Source organism: Leuciscus leuciscus (genome assembly GCF_965113295.1).
Source record: "Leuciscus leuciscus genome assembly, chromosome: 21".
NCBI lineage: Eukaryota > Metazoa > Chordata > Actinopteri > Cypriniformes > Leuciscidae > Leuciscus > Leuciscus leuciscus.
Window position 1 is genome coordinate 13,897,018 of NC_138745.1, and position 20,206 is coordinate 13,917,223.

Sequence of the window (20,206 nt, forward strand, 5' to 3'; positions counted from 1 at the left end):
AGAATTTAACACGTCGAATTCATGCACTTACTGTACTGCAAATGCTATTGCGTTGCATTTTTTTTTTTTGTGCAAATGGTACATACTTGCACGTTGGGTGACGCACAGAAGCTAGGGGAAAACACGGTTTGTCGAACCATTCGCAAGGTGGTCCTCGCTCTGCAGGAGTACGTGAATAGTTTCATTAATAATGTTCCCCGGACATTTATCGACCATGTCCAATAAAAGAGGGCTTTTATAAAATTGCCGGTAAGATATATTGATAGGGTGACATCACATGAACTTTATAAAAAAATTTAAAAAAAGAGCAAATTTCACAAATGTACTATACAATATAATACATGTTAAGAATTATTTTAAATCTTTTTATAATTATTCTGTTAATCTTATGATACGATCATTGCAAGTCATTGCAACATGTATGCAGTCTATTGCTCCAATCTCCACTGCTCTAGGGCAACATGAGGCAGATTATGTTAATAGGAAGTCCTATCACAGCCTTAATGTTCAGGTAGAGATGATGTGAATATGTGAGATGATTATTTTCTGTGAGATGAATCTTTAAATTAATAGTAACATTAACAGATATAACAATGATCTACTAAACATTTCATCTGCAGACGACTTGTGGTCATGAACGTATGATCACAAGTTTGGATGCCAAATGGCCTGGCTCCAGTGCTTGTCTCACAAATTTTCACAAAATTGTGTCAGCGCTTTGAGGAAAGCAAGTTAAATTTGGTACAGTACAAAACACTGTTAATTTGAACTGAGATAGAAAAACCTACACAATAACCCCCTATCATGACCCTCAGACAGGGCCACAGCACCGCTTCAATGTGGCCCTCAGTAAAACCAGAGTGAAGATAGAGATGACCTTTGGCATCCTAAAGGCACATTTCAACTGTGTTCGGCGCTTAAGAGTCACCAGAGCGGGCATCACAGATAGTGGCTGCATGGGCCATTCTGCACAATATAGCCACCAGTAGAAAGGAGCGAGAAACACCACAAAACCAGCTTCTCCCCGATGAAACTGACCCGATCTCACTTGACCACCCAGCTGGTGCAGATGTAGATGCAATCACCATACAATATTACACTTAATAAAAGCACATTGAAACTGCAGATAGGTCTCAAACTGTTTTATTGGTTTTGTGGGATGGGAGGGAGAAAGAGAGCAAGAGAAAGTTGCATTAATAAATATTCATACTAAAGTGTAACTTGGTTAAATAAGTTCACATACTGAGATCAGTTTTATCCAGCTGTTTGATCTCCAAATTTTTTTTGGAGCCTCCTCAGCTCACAGTCCAGCTCCTTTAGTGAACAGTCTAGTTCAAATCTCCCTTAGTGTGCAGTCTAGTTCAAGACTCCTTTTGTACAGGGCCCTGACTGAGTCTGTTTCCACCTGAAACATAATTCCACCACAAACATGATCATTACAAGTTTTCTGGAGGCTCATCAAATCACAAAAAGTTCCTTGACTTCCTACAAACACAGGACTGACTGTAATTTATGTCAAGGGTTTTAAATCCTTACCTTGTTCACATTTCTTCTGAAGCCCATTGAGGTAGAGGCCTCAGTTTCTGGGGCAGGTTGTGAAAAATCCTACAATAAAAGAGTTCTGTCTGCTGCATACTGACCTCTGTGTGGGAGACTGTGTGTATGTGTGCTGGCTTCAACAGGGACACTGTATTTCCCTCTACTGCAGAACATACAGTCAGCCATATTTAAAACTTTAAAAAAAGTAGTAATGTATTGCACACGTACCCAGTGTTACTTGCTTAGAGGAGCCAGCACCATGGTCAGATTGTACAGCACCTGTAATCCCATCCATAATCGGCCGTCCCTTATTGCCTACTCCGAGCCAACTCCTCCACCACAGTGTATTCTGGTTTTCTGAATTGAACTCTTTATTTCTGTTTGCTGCAAACAAGTGTTTGTGATAAAATGTTCACAAAAGTGATAAAAGGTTGTGGTAAATACTCACCACTTTGAATTATATTTTTATATTTTGTCTTTATCTGCTGCCAAGAACATTTGGAGTTGGGGTTGCATCTAAAAATCAATGAATATTAATCTTTCTTAGTAGCCTACATACATGCACATTTTTTATATATTATAAAAATAGGCTATAGGCTATATTACACATATAGGCTACACATACATATATACATACATAATTTTACATAAATATAGAACGTATTTGTTTAACTTACACATTAACAATCAGCAATCTTTCTCCAACAGTCTTCTCTTGCTTTGGCAGCAGAGACCGTATTGTTTCGAGCTTGAAATACATATTTAAATTCATCGTAATTATGAATGATTATCTCTTGCTCCTCCGCAGAAAAATATATCGCTCCCGCTCTACCCGCGATTGGTTGTTCAGTGTCGACGTCACTCTTTTATGTGCACGCGCGCGTGGAGTAATCATAGCTTGAGCCTCGAGGATCAAAGCCTGAGTTGACAGAGAAAGCTGATGAGCTGCATCATGGTACCAATAAAAGCCTGATTGCATCGGTTTGGTTTTGTCAACTCAAAACTAATCCTGTAACCCCGAGTTTGTTCATCTACCTTCATGGTACAGGCGCCAGTTTTGGCTGTCTCCTGTAATCTTTGTTCCTTCATCCATCACCAGCCCGGTTTGCCCGTCGAAGTCCCTGTGTCATTCTCCCGCCCCAGTGTGTCGTGTTTGTGTGGATCTGACATCTCTGCAGGCACGTGCAGAGGGGGGGGCGTTGGGTGCTCGAGCACCTGCCCTTTTGCCCCTTGGTGCCCAAAGTGCCCTTTTTTTTCAAGGCAAAATTTCCTCTCCTTTTTTGTAATTAAAGGCCCTTTTGTGGATGCCTGCCCAATCTAACTATTAGTAAAATTAATGAATAATAATTTAGCCGTAAATAAAATGACCCACATGATGACCTTTCACCTGACGAACTCAACCGGGACGATTCCTCACGCTGCACGCGCATTTTTAAAATTCGCGCGGCTACGCGCACTACCAGACGATATCTTCAACTCTGCGGCTGCTGGTAAGTGGTGTTTCATTCTCAGCGAAGTGCTTATGATGTTTGTTTACTTATTATTATTATTTTACAAGAACGACGTGAAGAGAGCATGCAGAAATGTTGTTTACATTGCTGTCTGTGTGTAGGCTGTAGAAGTTACGTTAGCTTGCTGTTTAGGGAGAAAAGTTTCACGGGTGTCGAGGGGTCTGGTCTTTTTATGTTATTTATACTTTAAACTATTATTATTATTACAATATTTATTTAAAAAACGTAGAGTGCCTTAAAAATGATCACAACACTGGTAAGACTTACCAGTATCTTATGTTTTGTGTGCAGCAGCCTCTGTGAACATCTCCCCTAACAGCCTGGGCAGAATCTGCAGCTTTATAGCAGGTCAGTGAGCTAGTGAGCCAGTTCCAAACACTGTCAGATATCTTTACATCTTGTCATGGTCACATAAAAATGGTTTAATCAGCTAATATATCTCCTATATGTTTGTTTTAATGTCTACAGTCTCAGATCAACTCCAGCAGTATCATCATCATCATCATCATCATCATCATCAGCAGCAGCAGCAGCAACAGCAAAGGCAGCAAACTCACTTAAGGACTTTAGTAAGAATTTACCAGAAACAGGTATCACATTAATGTTAAAAATATTGTAAAGTATTAAAGTATTTTTTTTCTGTTTGCTTTGTTTTTATTTTCATTGTATAAATGTAACTCTTGTATTTTTGTAAATCTGTTTATGCCATGAAAATAGCCACAGATGCTGACATGGCATTAAATAAAACTATACTATACTGTACTGTACGAAACATGGGCCACGTTGATTTAGTCCTACACAGTTTACTATAACAGCTGTTCTTTATTATTCTGTAGGCTATAACAGAGAAGGAAAAGCCATCAGGTTAGGGCAACTTAAGATACTTCAGTTTCTAATCCCAGAGTTATTAATATGTACACATAATTATTTAAATGTTTTAACTTTTAAACTTAAAATTTGTCTTTCCTGTTTCTTTTTCAAAACTGCATCAATGCATTTGCTGCCGTATCGATACAGAATCATCCATATTGATATATTGCTGTATTGATATTTTGAGCACAGCCCTATTTAAAGCCTTGTTCCATGTGCCCCCTTTTATACTTTGAGCACCTGCCCCTCCAGAGGTCTCTGCACGGCCCTGCATCTCTGTTTATCTTAATAAACATACTTTTACCTGCAATTGCCTTCTCTCTCGCGTTCATGACACGCTCACTCTCTAGATATTTTTGCTTCCTCTCAGTATCAGCATCCCGACATGCATGGCATCGCCATTGTCTCTCAGCAGCGCTTAATGGAGTCATGATGGAGACAGATCTATCTGCAAATGTTATAAAATGTTACATTCTTCATTAAGCACAGATAGTGAGTGCGTGAGTGAGTGAGTGAAAGAGATAGTGAGTGACAGTGAGTGAGTGAGTGAGATAGTGAGTAAAAGAGATAGTGAGTGAGTGAGGCTCCAATGATGTCACTTCTGCTTTGTGATGTCATTTAAAGCAACAGTACATTATTTATAGATAAAACAAATTAGTGTGACGGGGTGATAAGTCAAACTGAGGGACGCACACAAATAACAAAATATTTACAAAAAATAAGGTTTATTTTGAATAAAATATATCTTATGTGAAAAGGGACACACATATAATCCTGAAAATAATAAATGTTTTTTAAAAATACATAACTTATTTGGTGATATTTTAGATGCAAATGTCATGTTGGTCAACACGGACATGTGAAATTGGCTATGAACTAATAAAAAATGATTAAAATAGTATGTTATTCTTTAAAAAAAATATTTTTTATCATATATCATGTTAACAAGAACACATGAATGAATAACTTTAAAATTTGTAAACACATTTTGGGACATGTTTGTGCCTTATGCATCTCATCAAACTTTTCGGACCCAAATGGCACCCGTTTCGTAGAATGACTCTGGCATTAACGTGATCACCGTGATCCGATCATAAGCCAATCAGGACACGGTGCATTTACACCTGTCCACATCAAGTGGCTTCTGTATCTGGATAACAGATCGGATCTCGCACACACACACAAAAAAAGGATGGCTCCGGTGCAAAGTCGACCTGAAGTGGTGGGTTTTCTTTTAAAAACAGTTTTCAGTCGAGGGACATTTTACAAATCTCGCAAAATGAGGATGATGAAGAGGCTGCAAGTAGGTTACTAATAATGTGGATAGATGCCGTAATGGAAAAGGTACAGAGAAACATATGGGTCCAAGAATGTTGCCAGCTGTGGTGGGAAAATGCACGTTCTTTACAGAAAATGAATGGTTCTGCAACTTTCGGGTGCGAACTGCGAAGGCAAACATTTCAGTATATTTGCGATGTAGCCTAGATGTACTTCGCTTTCGACTATATCACAAAACCACACAGCTCTCAGTTCCGGAGAGAGGAGGGGGAATAATGACAGTGGGCGGGGTTTTGTGTGACGTCCACCTGTGAATGCAGACACGATGGCTGGATTGGGTTTACATTACACTGAGATCCGATCACAATGCGTCCTCGACTACTTCCTAACCTGGACACACTGATCGGATAACATTTTCTTTTCAATGTGTATGTTGACCACATCCGGATACAGGTCGCATGTTAATGCCAAGTGTAAATGCAGCTTGCTTCCTCATGTTGTAGCACATGTGTGTACGTGTTCCTCAAAATGTGGTATGTGCCGTTGCCAGTTTGCTTTGTGCTTCTATCCCCGTAAAGTTTTGTGCCATTGTTGCCATTGTCTTGGCTTGCTTAGTTGGGGACATTAAATTTCATATTTAATTTAATATTCAACAATAATATTGATCTGCCTGCACTGACACTATTATACAAGAACTGAACTGAGCTGGACGATGACGTCACGGTTTACTCCAGAGCAGAACCTTTTTTGCATTATTTTGAGAGGGGGTAAAATCTCTGCGTGGCAGGGGGAGCTGCCAATCGACCTGTCACTCAACCCGTCACCGCTAGGGGCAGCTGCCACACAACCTGTCACTCGACCCGTCAACGTTATATGCGCTTGCCTTCTGTTGGCTGACTAAACCCACTGGATCTGAGCTACCTATTTCCTTTCACAAAAAGAGAAAACTTACCCTTATATAAAATAAATATCTTTCATTTGCATATCCAGTCACTTGTTGGAGGGCCCCGCAATAACCCCCGTGCCAGGTTGTGCCGATCGATAGATGATGATCAGCTGATAGACGATGATCAGAAAATGATCAGCATCAAGCTATCGACCTCATCAAGAGGATTTGACATTTCCAATTAATGTATTAAATTATTATTATAATTACTACTACTTTTATTATTCAATTAATATTAGGCTACAATTAGTTCGCCCCACAATAATTTTATAGTGCATCAGCCCATAACCGACAAGCTGTGAGGAAAATAAAAGATTAGTTAGATTAGCTTACTCCTCATTTAAAAAACAACTTGTTTAACCCAAAATACTTCTCTTCTAATTTTTTCACTACTGATGGGCCCCAAGATAATTAAGAAAATAAATTAAGACAGTTATATACCGTTATAAGCACACTGAAATAGATTTAGCTCTCATCGTCTCTGAGAGAATATGCACCGTTAATGAAGCGTTAGATGTTTTTACTTTCACTTTCTGTAGTGAATAATTGACTGGGGTTTGAGACTTCTTCACTGGCATAACTCTAGAGCAAAGATGGCACATTGCTTATGTGATATCTACTAGCTCGCCTTCATGGTTTAAAATGTAAATATTTCCAATATTGTGCAAAGATTTCTTTTATCATCAATTGCTTGCAAAATAATGGACAGAGATTTAGATTTTGCATGCGTCATTTCCAGTGATAAAATCAAGTAAATTATAAAATAAATTAGAGTAAATAAACAAGTAGCCTATGCTTTTTTTCATGCCTGGAGGAGAATAAAAACAGTAAAAACAAATCCTGACTCAGCTTGTCATAATTCATTCATAGAGGGTTAATGAACTGTCATGTATGATATTCAAAGACACAATACTAAACAATACTTTCAACTGCTTTTATTTCCATCAAATACTTAACATGTAGGTATTTGTATGAAATTATATTCAACAACTGAGACATAAATTGAACAAGTTTCACAGACATTTGACAAACAGAAATTAAATGAGTCCCTAAACAAAGGGAGGGTCAAAAATAAAAATCAGTATCTGGTGTAGCCACTAACTGCTTTAAGTACTACAGTACATACATGTCCTCATGGACTGCACCAGATTTGCCAGTACTTGCTGTAAAATGTTGTCCCACTCTTCTACCAAGACATTTACACGTTCTCTAACACATACTGTATGGGGAGACATATGGTTACACATGATACGATTAGCTGTCCTTTCGGTCTCCCTGTAACACTATCCTAACTTTCCTCTTTAGTGTCTACCTCTGTAAAAACTGTTAGTGTATTAAAGGGTTAGTTCACCCAAAAATGAAAATTCTGTCAGTAATTACTCACCCTCATGTTGTTCCAACCCCGTAAGACCTTCATTCATCTTCGGAACACAAATTAAGATATTTTTTATTAAATCTGAGAGCTGGATCACTCCTCCATAGGCTTCTATGGCATTATATTCATTTATTCATTTCCTTCTCTCTGGGCCTCGAGTTTTTTCACGTAGTATAACTGTGCAGCGCTTCTGTGTTGTACGTCACACGTAGGCTCACTATTGGCCGACGCTGGTCATGTGTGTGATGCGTGTGACGTACAACACAGAAGCGCTGCGCAGTTATACTACGTGAAAAAACTCGAGGCCCAGAGAGAAGGAAATGAATAGTGGAATAAAGTCGTTATTTTTGTTTGTTTTTGCGCACAAAAAGTATTCTCGTCGCTTTATAAACTTAAGATTGAGCCACTGTAGTCACTTGGACTATATTAATGATATCTTTAACCCCCTGAGGTCTACGGTATCGCCGGCGATACCAGCTCGCTTTTTTTTTATCAATGTAAAAGAAACTCATAAATACTCTGTTGACTTTGATTTTCCATAGGAGTTTCATACATCAATCGATTCTGTTAAATGTGTATTATTTTTGTGTATACTCACAATAAAAACAAAGTGTTGTGCTTTTTGCCAAATAAAGAAAAATAAACACGAAGCGAGTTCTGCCTTCTCTCTGCCAGTGAAGTCCATTCTGAAATGCATCCGAAAATGAACAATAACTCAGCGAATACTCAGTCAAACAGGCATACAGACACACAGGCATGAAGCTTGAATTCTCTTCTTTTAAATGAAGTAATTTATATAAAAAACAAATATTCTCATCTTGTGAAATCTGTATTAAAAGAGAGCGATTCCAGTCGAGCTCATCTCATCTCATTACGTTTTAATCGGCCCCGCCCACGGAGAGCGCGCGCTATTCAAACGCAAATGACTGAGACGATCCCATACAAACTGTGAACGCCCACATATCAGCTCGAGAAAACACATCAAGTTTATTCAGATAAGTGTACTTGTCTACACTGTCTCGCAGCGCTGTGAGGAATAATAATAATGAAAAACTTACCTCAGAAGTGCTGGTATTTCAAGGAGCAACGGATGGAATAATGTAGTAAGTTTTTTTTTTCATTCTCAAGTAAATCGCGTTTCTGTGTGAATGAATGAACGCAGAGATGCGCTGTTTACCACAACTCGCAAAAAGACGGTTTAAATTTGAATTGCGTTTCTGTGTGTGAATGAATGATCTGCTTTTAGCAAACTATTTTGCTATACTGAGTAAAATCGATTGAAATATGTTGAAATAAAATGTATTTGTATAAGCAACGTATTAAACTGCAAATTAACATTTATATTCCTTATAATAAAAACGAAAGACCTATTTTACAGACAAATGAAAGACAACATTTCGTTGATTAGTTTTGGATAGATTACACATTTTTACTGTAAAATATCTGCCACCTCAAATAAGCTTTTGTTTGCCAATTTTTGCTAATATGTTAAATATAGTATGTTTTGTCAATGTAGGCTATATTCGAAGTAATGAATCCTTAACTTTGAAATATGTATGATAAAATGTATACTTTAGTTTTTACAAAGAAAGATTACACTTCAATTGTTGTTGTAATTGTAACCTTTTTAATAAAAAAATATATATTTACAAGTTGGTTTTGAAAATTTTTTTAAAAGGTAAATATAAGCATTTTCTTTAAATAATTTTATTGTGTTTTATTATTGACAAATTTGGGGAGAGGATACATATTCCAAAACTGAAAATACAGTATGAGAATTAACTGCACAATTAATAGACATGTTTTCCTTGGATATTATACAATTTGCAAGCAAAATTTGTGAAAAAAATAAAAAAATAAATTGACATGCTTCCAACTGTGAACCAATTTGGTAGAATATATATATATATATATATATATATATATATATATATATATATATATATACTGTATATATATTGCTCTTGCATTCTTTCTTGTGGCTATAGGTGACACACCTGAATGAATGGCTCATTAAGTATGCGGGCCCCATTGTCTCCTCAGGTGTGAATCACTACATATGCATGATGCTGTTGAATGGTTGACGCCCCTTGCGCATATTGCCTTTACAAACAAAAAGTGTTTTACAAGATTTAAATCAATGTATTGTGTTATGTGAATGATAAGGGCAGGATGATTTTCACATCATTTTGAAGAAAAAACTCTAGGCAAAGACATCAATTAGTCAAAAGTCTTATTGACACGTATTTAGTATGTGTTTTGTGGCCTTATTTCAGAAACTTTCGTTTTTAGTTTTTTCAATAACCATGCATAAACATTATTCTCTCAAAAATACAAACATGTACATGCATGTTGCTCACATATTATGGTAGCCCTGTTTGTGCTAAATAGAGTGTAATTATACCTTTGCCATTAATATGTTTATAAGCAACTGAAAAAAGCACAAATGTCAGGGCATGTCAGAACATCTCAAGGACACCAAAAACCCCTCAGACCTCAGAGGGTTAATACATTTTCTGGGCCAGCAAGTTATAATGCCTTAGAAGCCTATGGAGGAGTGATCCAGCTCTCAGATTTAATCAAAAATATCTTAATTAGTGTTCCAAAATGAACGAAGGTCAAACGGGGTTGGAACAACATGAGGGTGAGTAATTGCTGACAGAATTTTCATTTTTGGGTGAACTAACCCTTTAAGGAGTGTTCCACAAGTGCATGTGTAATAACTGTTTATGGTTCACTGAACAAGCATGAAAAATATTGTTTAAACCCTTATCAATAAAGATATGTAAAGCTTATTTGGGGTTTACAAAATTATCTTTAAAATACAGAATTCTAAAAAAGGACTTTTGATAAGCTTAGCGGCAATGAATGAGGTAAATTTAGCTGTGAGGTGAATTTTAACGAGTGAAGCCAAACATTAGCAATCATTGCTAATTGAACTTTTTAACTTTTGCAGAGTTTATATGCAGTGAATGAAGTCAATTCAGCTTTGTATGACAATATGATTGTTTTCAATATCTTTTAATCACAGTAAAAGTGAAGCAATATAAAGAACATACATGAATTCCCTACCTTTCCAATTCATGTATTCTTCAACTAAAATGTTTATGCTTTCTTGGCTTTTGCAAAAAACACACCAGTGACATCATCTACTCCCACCTTCATATCTGATGGCAGGTGGTAAATACAAAGATGCAACAGCTCATATCCACTGGCCTTCAGGCTAGCACAGACCTGAGACTCATCCAGAGGGACCACAGGAATGTACAGCCCTGGAGCACCCATGTAGAAGCTCTCTCCCAGGGCACCAATAAGTAGGAGGTATCCACCTTTTTTAAGCAGGCTGGAGATGTGGCCTAAGGCATTGGTGAAGGAAAGTAAGTCATGGCTTACACTCTCAAGGCAGAAAGATGACACCAGACAGTCAGCTCCAGAAGGGGGCAAGAACCCTGGTGATAATGGGCAGGATTGGTGTACATCAAGGGGCAGCACATTAGACACAACTGAGCGAAGACGTGTAGCTTTCTCTACCCAAGCCGATGAACTAGAGAAAATCAAAAGGTCCAAGACACAATTAGACATTTGCCTTCTTACAGATACTTTTTATGTGGTGTTTGCATCCAATTGATTAAAATAAAATAAAACATCTTTTATTTACTGATTTGAAGATTTCATGCTTAAAATCTCCTCAATGCAAATGTTATATCTGTACTGTTTATACTTGCTTTTACATTGCATTCACAGCCATTTTTACTTTTGTAATATGACATATTTCTGAATGACATACTTCATAACGCTAATGGGAATGAGAATACCAACTCCGCTGCACTGGAAGTGTCTGGACCCCACAAGATTGTGTAGTGTGTGCACACAAATGTTGGAGAGGTCTCAGACGTGAGCTTGGGAAGTTGACTCAAGGACATGAGAGCATGAACATCCAAACTATAGAACCTGATAAATGTGTGCGGAGAGGATCAGCCTAACGCATCTCATACTTGTTGCAAGGGGTTACCTCTTGCCAAAGCCTTGGATGATGCAACTCCTAGTAGAATGGTCCCTAACTTCTGGAGGCAAAGCTTGATGGCACACCTCGTAGGCTAGGGCAATGGCATCGCTCAGCCAATGTGATATAGTATGCTTGGTGGCAGCTGACGCCAGTTGCAGCTTTACAGCGTATGAAAAGCTACTCTGACTTACGCCACTGGCTGGTGCGGTGGACGCAGGTGGACACAGAAAGTGGATCCTTTCCTGTTCCAGCATAGTGAACAGTGGAGGACAGAAGGCTTCGAGAATGACTGGATGTACGATTGAGAATGGAACTTTAAGAAGATAGTCAGGGTGAGGGTGCAAAATAGCTTTGACCAGTCCAGGGGCAGAGTCTAAGCAGAATGGCGAGACCGACAGAGCCTACAAATCCCCACTTCTCTTTAGAGAAGTAATAGCCATGAGAAAACCCATCATTAGAGTCAGAAGCTTGTCAGGAGCTGACTCTAGAGACTCAAAAGGCCCTCGAGCACTATGGCTAAATCCCATGAAGGGTAGTACATCATCTTTCAAAAGGGAGCCCTAGCACTTAGAAGAGTCTCCAACACGTCAGATGGAAGCCCAGCATCTCTTAGTTGGTCCCCCTCAGGGGCCAAACATGAAGGTTCCAAAGCTCGGGCGGGGATGAAATACCGTCCTCTGTACCTGAGATAAGAGGTCTCTCCTGATCGGTATTACCCACAGCGAGCTGTCAAGGAGGAATATTAGGTCTGAGAACCAAACTCCAACGAGGTGTTATCAGCAAGATGCAAGACCCTTGTGGACAGACCTTGGCAAGGACTCCTGAGAGCGAATGAGGTGAAGAGTTCCACCTATGCATCGTAAAGTTTTTCCTAAATTTGTTTGACTACTTCGGGGTGGAGTTTCCATTCCCTGCGTGTCACAGGCTGTCTGGACAGTAAGTCTGCTCCCATATTTATATGCCTTGGACTGAAAATCACCCTGAGGGACAGGAACTTGTTCTGAGCCCAAAGCAGAACCTGCTGCACCAGCCTGTTCAGGCGGCGTGAATGCAGTCTGCCTTGGCGATTTATGTATGCAACAGGAGACAGTTGTGTCCAGTCCCATACGACCCCTAAATACCTTATCCTCTGGGCAGGAGAGAGAATGCTTTTCTTGGAGTCAGAGATTTGAGATGAGCAAGGATGACATCCTGATGTCGAAGTGCAAGCTCTTGAGACTGAGCCAAAATCAGCCAGTCATCTATGTAATTCAAAATGCGAATGCCCTGGAGTTGCAAAGGAGCCATTTCTGCATCCATACATTCTGTGTATGTGCAGGGTGACAAGACAAGGTTGAATGGAAGGACCCAATACTGGTAAGCTTCGTCACCAAAAGTAAACCTCAGGAACTTCCTGTGTTGTGGCAGAATTTCTATATGAGAGTATGTGTCCTCAAGATCGATCGTAATAAACCCACCCATGGATTGTATCTGAAACACAATCATTTTGACTGTTAGCATCTTGAACTTGTATGTTTGGAGAAAATGGTTCAAACCACGAAGATCTAAAATTGGACGCAACCCCCCATCTTTCTTGGGAAACAAAAAGTACTGGCTGTAGTAGTCAGGCTCTCTGTCTGGGAGGGGAACATGTTCTACGGCCCCTTTGTCCTCCCACAGAGTTTGCAACTCTTGTGTCCACATATGCGCCTGCAAAGTTTTGACACTTCGTTTTTCTGGGGGGGGGGGGGGGGGGGGGTGTTAAATGTTCGGTGTCCTGAAACATGACAGGAAACGACTGAACATGTTACATTTCGCTGGAGACTGGACAGCAATCCCCTGAGGGTGCCAGAAAGGAGGGCTCCGCACCGGACTGACGGCACCATCGTTCACCGGACAGTGTACCGCTCTCCTAGTCGCAGGCAGAATGAACTTCCGGCCGTCACACTGACACTCCAAATCAATGGATTGAACATCCAAATAGATCCAATGGATCAATGGATAATTAAGTTCCCCCTCACACGATCGCCCGCTAAGCTGCCACGATATGGCGGGTTGACGCCCCTGAATCCCTACCTGTCACAAGTCAACCTGGCCGCTCTCCACGATGGATGGAGCTTGCGAGGAGACAACGATTCACTTGGCCCTTGCCTTGGAGGGTTCGGCGCTCCAAGTCCTCATCGATCTGTCTCCTGAGGAGCGGCGTGATCTCCAGGCCCTCACCGCTGCTCTCAACCGCCGCTTCGGGCAGAGAACCTCCGCAGAACAGAGCAGGGAGGAGCTGACTAACCAACGTCGACGTGAAGGAGAGAGTGTGGGCGCTTTCACCGCTGGCGCCCTTGCATGGACTTTCGGCGACTAAATGCGGTCACCAACAAGGACTCATACCCACTGCCACGCATTGACGATGCATTGGATTATGCATTATGCAACAACTGCATTACTCCTTAATTACAACGCATTGCACTGCCTATACTAGGCTACAGGCTCTGACAGTTAGAAGATATTTAAAGGGCACCTATTATGCTACTTTTTACAAGATGTAAAATAAGTATCTGATGTCCCCAGAGTGTGTATGTGAAGTTTTAGCTCAATATACCCCACAGATCATTTTATAGCATGTAAAAATGTTGACACTTTTTGGGGGTGAGCAAAAATGCACTGTTTTTGTGTGTGTCCTTTTAAAGGGTTAGTTCACCCAAAAATGAAAATGATGTCATTAATGACTCACCCTCATGTTCCTAGCCCGTAAGACCTCTGTTCATCTTCGGAACACAGTTTAAGATATTTTAGATTTAGTCCGAGTGCTTTCTGTCCCTCCATTGAAAATGTATGTACGGTATACTGTCCATGTCCAGAAAAGGTAATACAGACATCATCAAAGTAGTCCAAGTGACTACAGTGGCTCAATCTTAAGTTTATAAAGCGACGAGAATACTTTTTGTGCGCAAAAAACAACAAAAATAACAACTTTATTCCGAAGATGAACGGAGGTCTTACGGGCTAGGAAAGACATGAGGGTGAGTCATTAATGACATAATTTAAATTTTTGGGTGAACTAACCCTTTAAATGCAAATGAGCTGCTGCTCTCATAGTTAATGAGAAGAAAAAAAGAGGGCAGAGCTTCAAGAGCTCATTCTCCGGCATACCGGCAACAAAACAGGACAATCTCACGCAATAAAATTCAGAAACTGTACTGCAGTGTTCAGTTCGAAAAATGATGTTCAGTTGGACAATGATGCCTAGAGCCAGAGAATATATGCTGCATGGAGATAGAACAGGTAAAGTTTAGTTTAATTACAGTTATAAGTTATGTTGTCACCTTGCTATCCACTACAAGCCTGTTGTTGCGGACTCCGTCCGAATGATGGCCAAAACTTTACTAATGAGTTTTATGAAGTTTATTGCACAAAAGATGAAGCGTCAGTTTTCACTCCAGAAAATCACTGTGAGCTGAACAAAACAGTACAAAGTGTGCATTGAAGTTTTATCCATAAACTCTGTCAAACTTTCATTATCATCAACATGCACAGCGAATTACACAAAACCACTCGTTACAACTAACAGTAAATAGATATATACAGACGTTATGCCTCGGGGGGTGCTTAATAAACTGTAAAACTTTATATCCGTAAAACAACTCCTATTTCTTTAATAAAGTGTGCGCTCTCCCTTTCATTACTACCCTGACCAGTATCGATCTCGAGACTGTAAGCTGGATCACGAACAGTTGGTACTGATCCATCCTCGAGTAACAACTTTTTAGGAAAGCCTGCCTTGTATTACCCCTCGTTTACAAAGCAGTCTGGAGTAAAATGATTTGCGCAGACATACACAAATTTTGGTATATTTTGGGGTGCATTACCTTCAAAATTAAAACTAATCCAGACTCAAAAAAATCTTTCCTTTTCCTTTAATCCTCCCTTGTCTGGCTTATGCTACTCTGAGCAATGCCTGAACTTTGTATTTTGAGCACTTCTTGCGTTGTTTTTGCCTCTTCACGATGACTCGCTTGCTTTAGTCCTCATTTGTAAGTCACTTTGGACTAGGGGTTGAACCGACTAGTCGATTAGTCGACTAGTCGACCTTAATGCAATGCCGTGACGCTTTAAGCTTGACGTCGACTAGTCGCGTTGATCATGTGACACTATGATTGTCACCATCAAGTGTGTGGAAATACTTCACTAAAGATGAAGCTTGTAAAAATGTCACTTGGAAAGTAAGTCTGTCCTGAAGTACAACAAAAGTACAAGTGCAATGCACACTCATCTGAAAAGGCATCCGCTAATGTTAAGTGAGGAATGCAAATCATTTCGACAGCAGTAAATTTACCCTTCGCAGGGAGTTTGATTGACAGGCAATCTGACCAATCATAATCCGCCGAATCCGCCATTTCTGTCCGACAAAGCAGGAGAGTTAGTAGATTAACGTTGGAGGATTTGAACTTGAATAACGGTGTGTACTGACGTCTTTCTGCAGTTAAAACAACATTCCTTCTTATGTATATTCATGTTTATTTGATGCTATAAATTAACTAGAAGGAAGAGATGATCGGTTCACGAGCAGATTTAAGAGGCTCTACAGCGATCTGTCACGACACATTAAAGAGCCACAAAACGGTATTTATTGTTTACATTTCTTTATAAAATGACCAAATATGAAAGTTGAGACTTTGTTTACATATTAAAAGTAACCTGCTCTGTCCTGTCTGTCAGCACGTTGTCAGTGTCCTCTCTGCTCCGTGATGTATATTTCACTGTGTCGGACATAGCAACAGTAACTAAAGGGTGAGGGTCTTTGCGAACGGTCAATTAGAAACTTCACTAAACATGCAAACCATGATCGAAAAGTAAAAACTGTGAATGAGCAGGACTGTGACAGTGAGTAGGCTTACTTACAGCCCATCTTGCATAAATGGCATTGTTATGCCAACATAATGCATCACTAAAAAATGTTTGCACTAAAACGGGAGTTATTGTTGCATTGTTACCGTTAAGTTGCAACATATTATGAACTGTCTGTCAGCATCTGTATCATTTTCTGCTAATAAATTGCAAATTGGGGCATGTTGCAAAGCAGTCCCATCTCTTGTGTTTTTATGAATGACGTGAGTGACTAGTCAACGTCGACTCGACTTTGATGTCATAACAGTCGACTTAAAAAAATCTGAAGTCGTTCAACCCCTACTTTGGACAAAGGCGTCTGCTAAATGACTAAATGTAAATGTAATCCTCTGCGTCCTCAGTGGCTCAGAAAATTAAGACTCTTATGTTCACTCTTACATCCAACAACAGATCACCGGGATTGCTTACGAGACATTGTTGCTACAGCTGCTACAGCATGGAGAAAATGGCAGATAGTGTACAACTCGCTGAGGGTGGAAACTATGGTAATGCAGGACCGTCAGTCAGCGGCCGTGGGCGGGGCCTGAGCAGTATGATGTCACACTGCTCAGAGAATCAAAACGGCATGTTTAATGAGACTGCTTTGGTTTAATCATTGTAGGGGGATTGTGTTCACACACTGCCAACACACATTTATGTCCAAACATCATGTAAAAGTGAATTTTGCATTAATAGGTGCTCTTAAATAAATGTTATAATCGTAATAAAAATATACACTATATTGCCAAAAGTATTGGGACACCCCTCCAAATCACTGAATTCAGGTATTCCAATCACATCAATGGCCACAGGTGTATAAAACCAAGCAGCTAGGCATGCAGACTGCTTCTACAAACATTTGTGAAAGAATGGGTCGCTCTCAGGAGCTGTGAATTCAAGCGTAGTACCGTGATAGGTTGCCACCTGTGCAATAAGTCCATTCGTGAAATTTCCTCACTACTAAATATTTCATGGTCAACTGTTAGTGGTATTATAACGAAGTGGAAGCAAATGGGAACAACAGCAACTCAGCCACAAAGTGGTAGGCCACGTAAAATCACAGAGTGAGGTCAGCGCATGCTGAGAGACACAGTGCGCAGAAGTCAGCAAAATTCTGGAGAGTCAATACAGACCTCCAAACTTTGCATGGCCTTCAGATTAACTCAAGAACAGTGTGTAGAGAGAATGGGGGTTTCCATGGCCGAGCGGCTGCATCCATGCCTTACATCACCAAGTGCAATGCAAATCGTTGGATGCAGTGGTGTAAAGCACGCCGCCACTGGACGTGTTTTCTGGAGTGACGAATCACGCTTCTCTGTCTGGCAATCCAATGGTCTGGGTTTGACGGATGCCAGGAGAACGGTACTTGCCTGACTGCATTGTGCAAGTGTAAAGTTTGGTGGAGTTTGGGGATTGGGGTGTGGGGTTGTTTTTCAGGGGTTGGGATTGGCCCCTTAGTTCCTGTGAAAGGAACTCTCTTAATGCTTCAACATACCAAGAGATTTTGGACAATTTCATGCTCCCATCTTTGTGGGAACAGTTTGGGGGTGGCCCCTTCCTGTTCCAACATGACTGTGCACCTGTGCACAAAGCAAGGTCCATAAAGAAATGGATGAGCGAGTTTGGTGTGGAGAATTTGGTGTGGCCTTTATCCAATAAAGGCACAAAAAACTGACCTTGAGCTGAATAATGACACTATTGTCTTCTGTAGAGCTCCAATACCACAGAATTTGAATCTGTCTTATATTTGATGAAGTTTGAATCATTGATTCTTATTTTCCTGTTTATATTGTGAAGCTGCTTTAAAATAAGCCTATAGAAATAAAGGTGACTGGATTTCATGTGCCGGTGAGAGCATTAGAGCATATCAGAATGGCAATGGTTATTTTTCAAATACCCTGTTAATTAAGTGTGCTTGCTGAAAGCAGCACACTTATTGTTCTTCTTAAGTTTTCTTATTATTAAGTGTGCTTGCTGAAAGCAGCACACTTATTGTTCTTCTTAAAGGGGTCATATAATGGTACATGCACTTTTACAAGCTGATTGTACTGAAATGTGTGTTGGCAGTGCCTGTACACAACCATCATAAAATGATAAAAATCCATCCAGTGTTTTTTTTTAAATCTTCTTATATGTTTCCTCCCATCTCAAATCTAGCTGTTCGATTTTGTGACGTCACAAAATCGACGCCCCTCCCACGATGGTTGATTGACAGGAGCGTTTCAACACAGACCCGCCCTCGCACCCTCGTGAGCGAGCTGTCAATCATAGCCCGCGCAGACCGGCGCGTTCAGTGTTGATAGCTGGAGCACTGAGTAGAATGGCGTCTAAGCGATTGTGGTGTTCTTCGGTGCAATAACGAACACAGCAGTCATGTTGATGTTCCTAAATCCGTACAGCTGAAGACGCAGTGGCTGAGTTTGTTTTCGATGGGAATATTCCCCACGATCAACGTCAATGCTTTCATGTTTGCGCGAATCATTTCACCAGACTGCTTTACAAACGAGGGTCAGTATAAAGCTGGTTATTTGCTAAGAAGCTGCTCCTGAAAAAAGGATCAGTACCAACTATTCGTGTTCCTGCTGCACCTCCAGAAGAACTGAAGTGAGTGTAACGTTTTATTGACCTTTATATTAATCTTTGCAAATCGCTTGCACGCTTCACGATGAATGCGGCTATTTTTACACTCAGGGTACATTACAGCATGTTTTCTATGTATGATGTTCTCAATATAATTCATAATCCCATGTTTATAATGAACAATGCGTTATGGTTATTGTGTTATTGTGTTACAAACAGTGTGCGCACAGAACAGAGGGGCGGGGTGAGCAAAGCTCATTATCATTTAAAGACACATGCACTTAAACGGTGTGCTGAAAACAGCTGTTTTTGACCAGGTAAAATTAGTGTTTTCTTACAATACTAATGAGAATTTTTAATTAAAGTATATTACAAACTTTTAATTTAGACCCTAAAGAATCATATTAGCTTGTACAAAAATGACATTATATGACCCCTTTAAGTTTTCTTATTCTTCTTATTAAGTGTGCTTGCTGAAAGCAGCACACTTATTGTTCTTAAGTTTTCTTATTCTTCTTATTAAAGGAGAACTCCGGTGAATTTTTAAGTTAATCTTGATCGTTTTACCTTTGTGAGTACTGTCTATAGAAAAAAAACCGAACCGGATCGGTGCTTGCAACGCGGAGCTGTTACAGTTAATGCCCAGAGCTCCCATTCAGCTAAAACGGCAGTTATGGGGGCATAAACCTAAAGAGTGTCTTTGTGCCTCTTAACAGACACAAAATGCAATTAAAATGTCTGTCCAACATGAACAGGGCCCTTACATGACAACAAGATGCGTTTAGCAACTTAGCCATTGTTTAAACAACTAAATAGTGTTTTAGACGGCTAGCTGTAGTCTCGCGCTGAAGTCCCGTGGGAACTCAGTTGTAGCCGGAACATGACGCTCCTCCCACCTGCACTATGTGCGCGATTTTTTTCCCCCAAACCACTTCAGCGGAAATCCCGCCCTGCAGCTGATTTCATTGGTTTAGGTTACAGTGACGATTGACATGACCAATGAAAACCTTAGAATCAGCTGCAGGGCGGGAGCTGCAGCCAGCTTAGCTAGTTTGTGAAGTAAAGTGATTTTATTTTAGGTAGTTGTAAAATAGTGCAATATAATTGTAAATATATAATATAATAATAAAAATTAAAATATGAATGTAGTCCTATATATATTTATGTTATACATACAGACGGTTGGTCTGGGAACGCCCCCGGGAACGCCCCGTCACGTGATGTGAATTTAGCCCGTG

General features: G+C 40.0%; 2 protein-coding genes and 1 long non-coding RNA gene across 3 annotated transcripts in view; 1 reads left to right on the forward strand and 2 right to left on the reverse strand.

Moving 5' to 3' along the window:
- The window catches only part of LOC309485771 (uncharacterized protein), a 506,515-nt gene that overhangs the window by 430,680 nt on the left and 55,629 nt on the right, over positions 1–20,206 (forward strand). The window lies entirely within an intron of this gene.
- On the reverse strand, positions 712–2,293 carry LOC309484798. Its single transcript, XR_014200978.1, has 3 exons — positions 2,217–2,293; positions 1,641–2,055; positions 712–1,605 (listed from the first exon to the last, which is right to left on the reverse strand). It is a non-coding gene; the product is annotated as an uncharacterized lncRNA (long non-coding RNA).
- The window catches only part of pnmt (phenylethanolamine N-methyltransferase), a 43,356-nt gene continuing 32,402 nt past the window's right edge, over positions 9,253–20,206 (reverse strand). Inside the window, exon 3 of the mRNA XM_082152869.1 lies at positions 9,253–11,063. Coding sequence (XP_082008995.1) covers positions 10,625–11,063 — 439 coding nt within the window. The 3' untranslated portion in view covers positions 9,253–10,624. The remainder of the gene's footprint in view (positions 11,064–20,206) is intronic.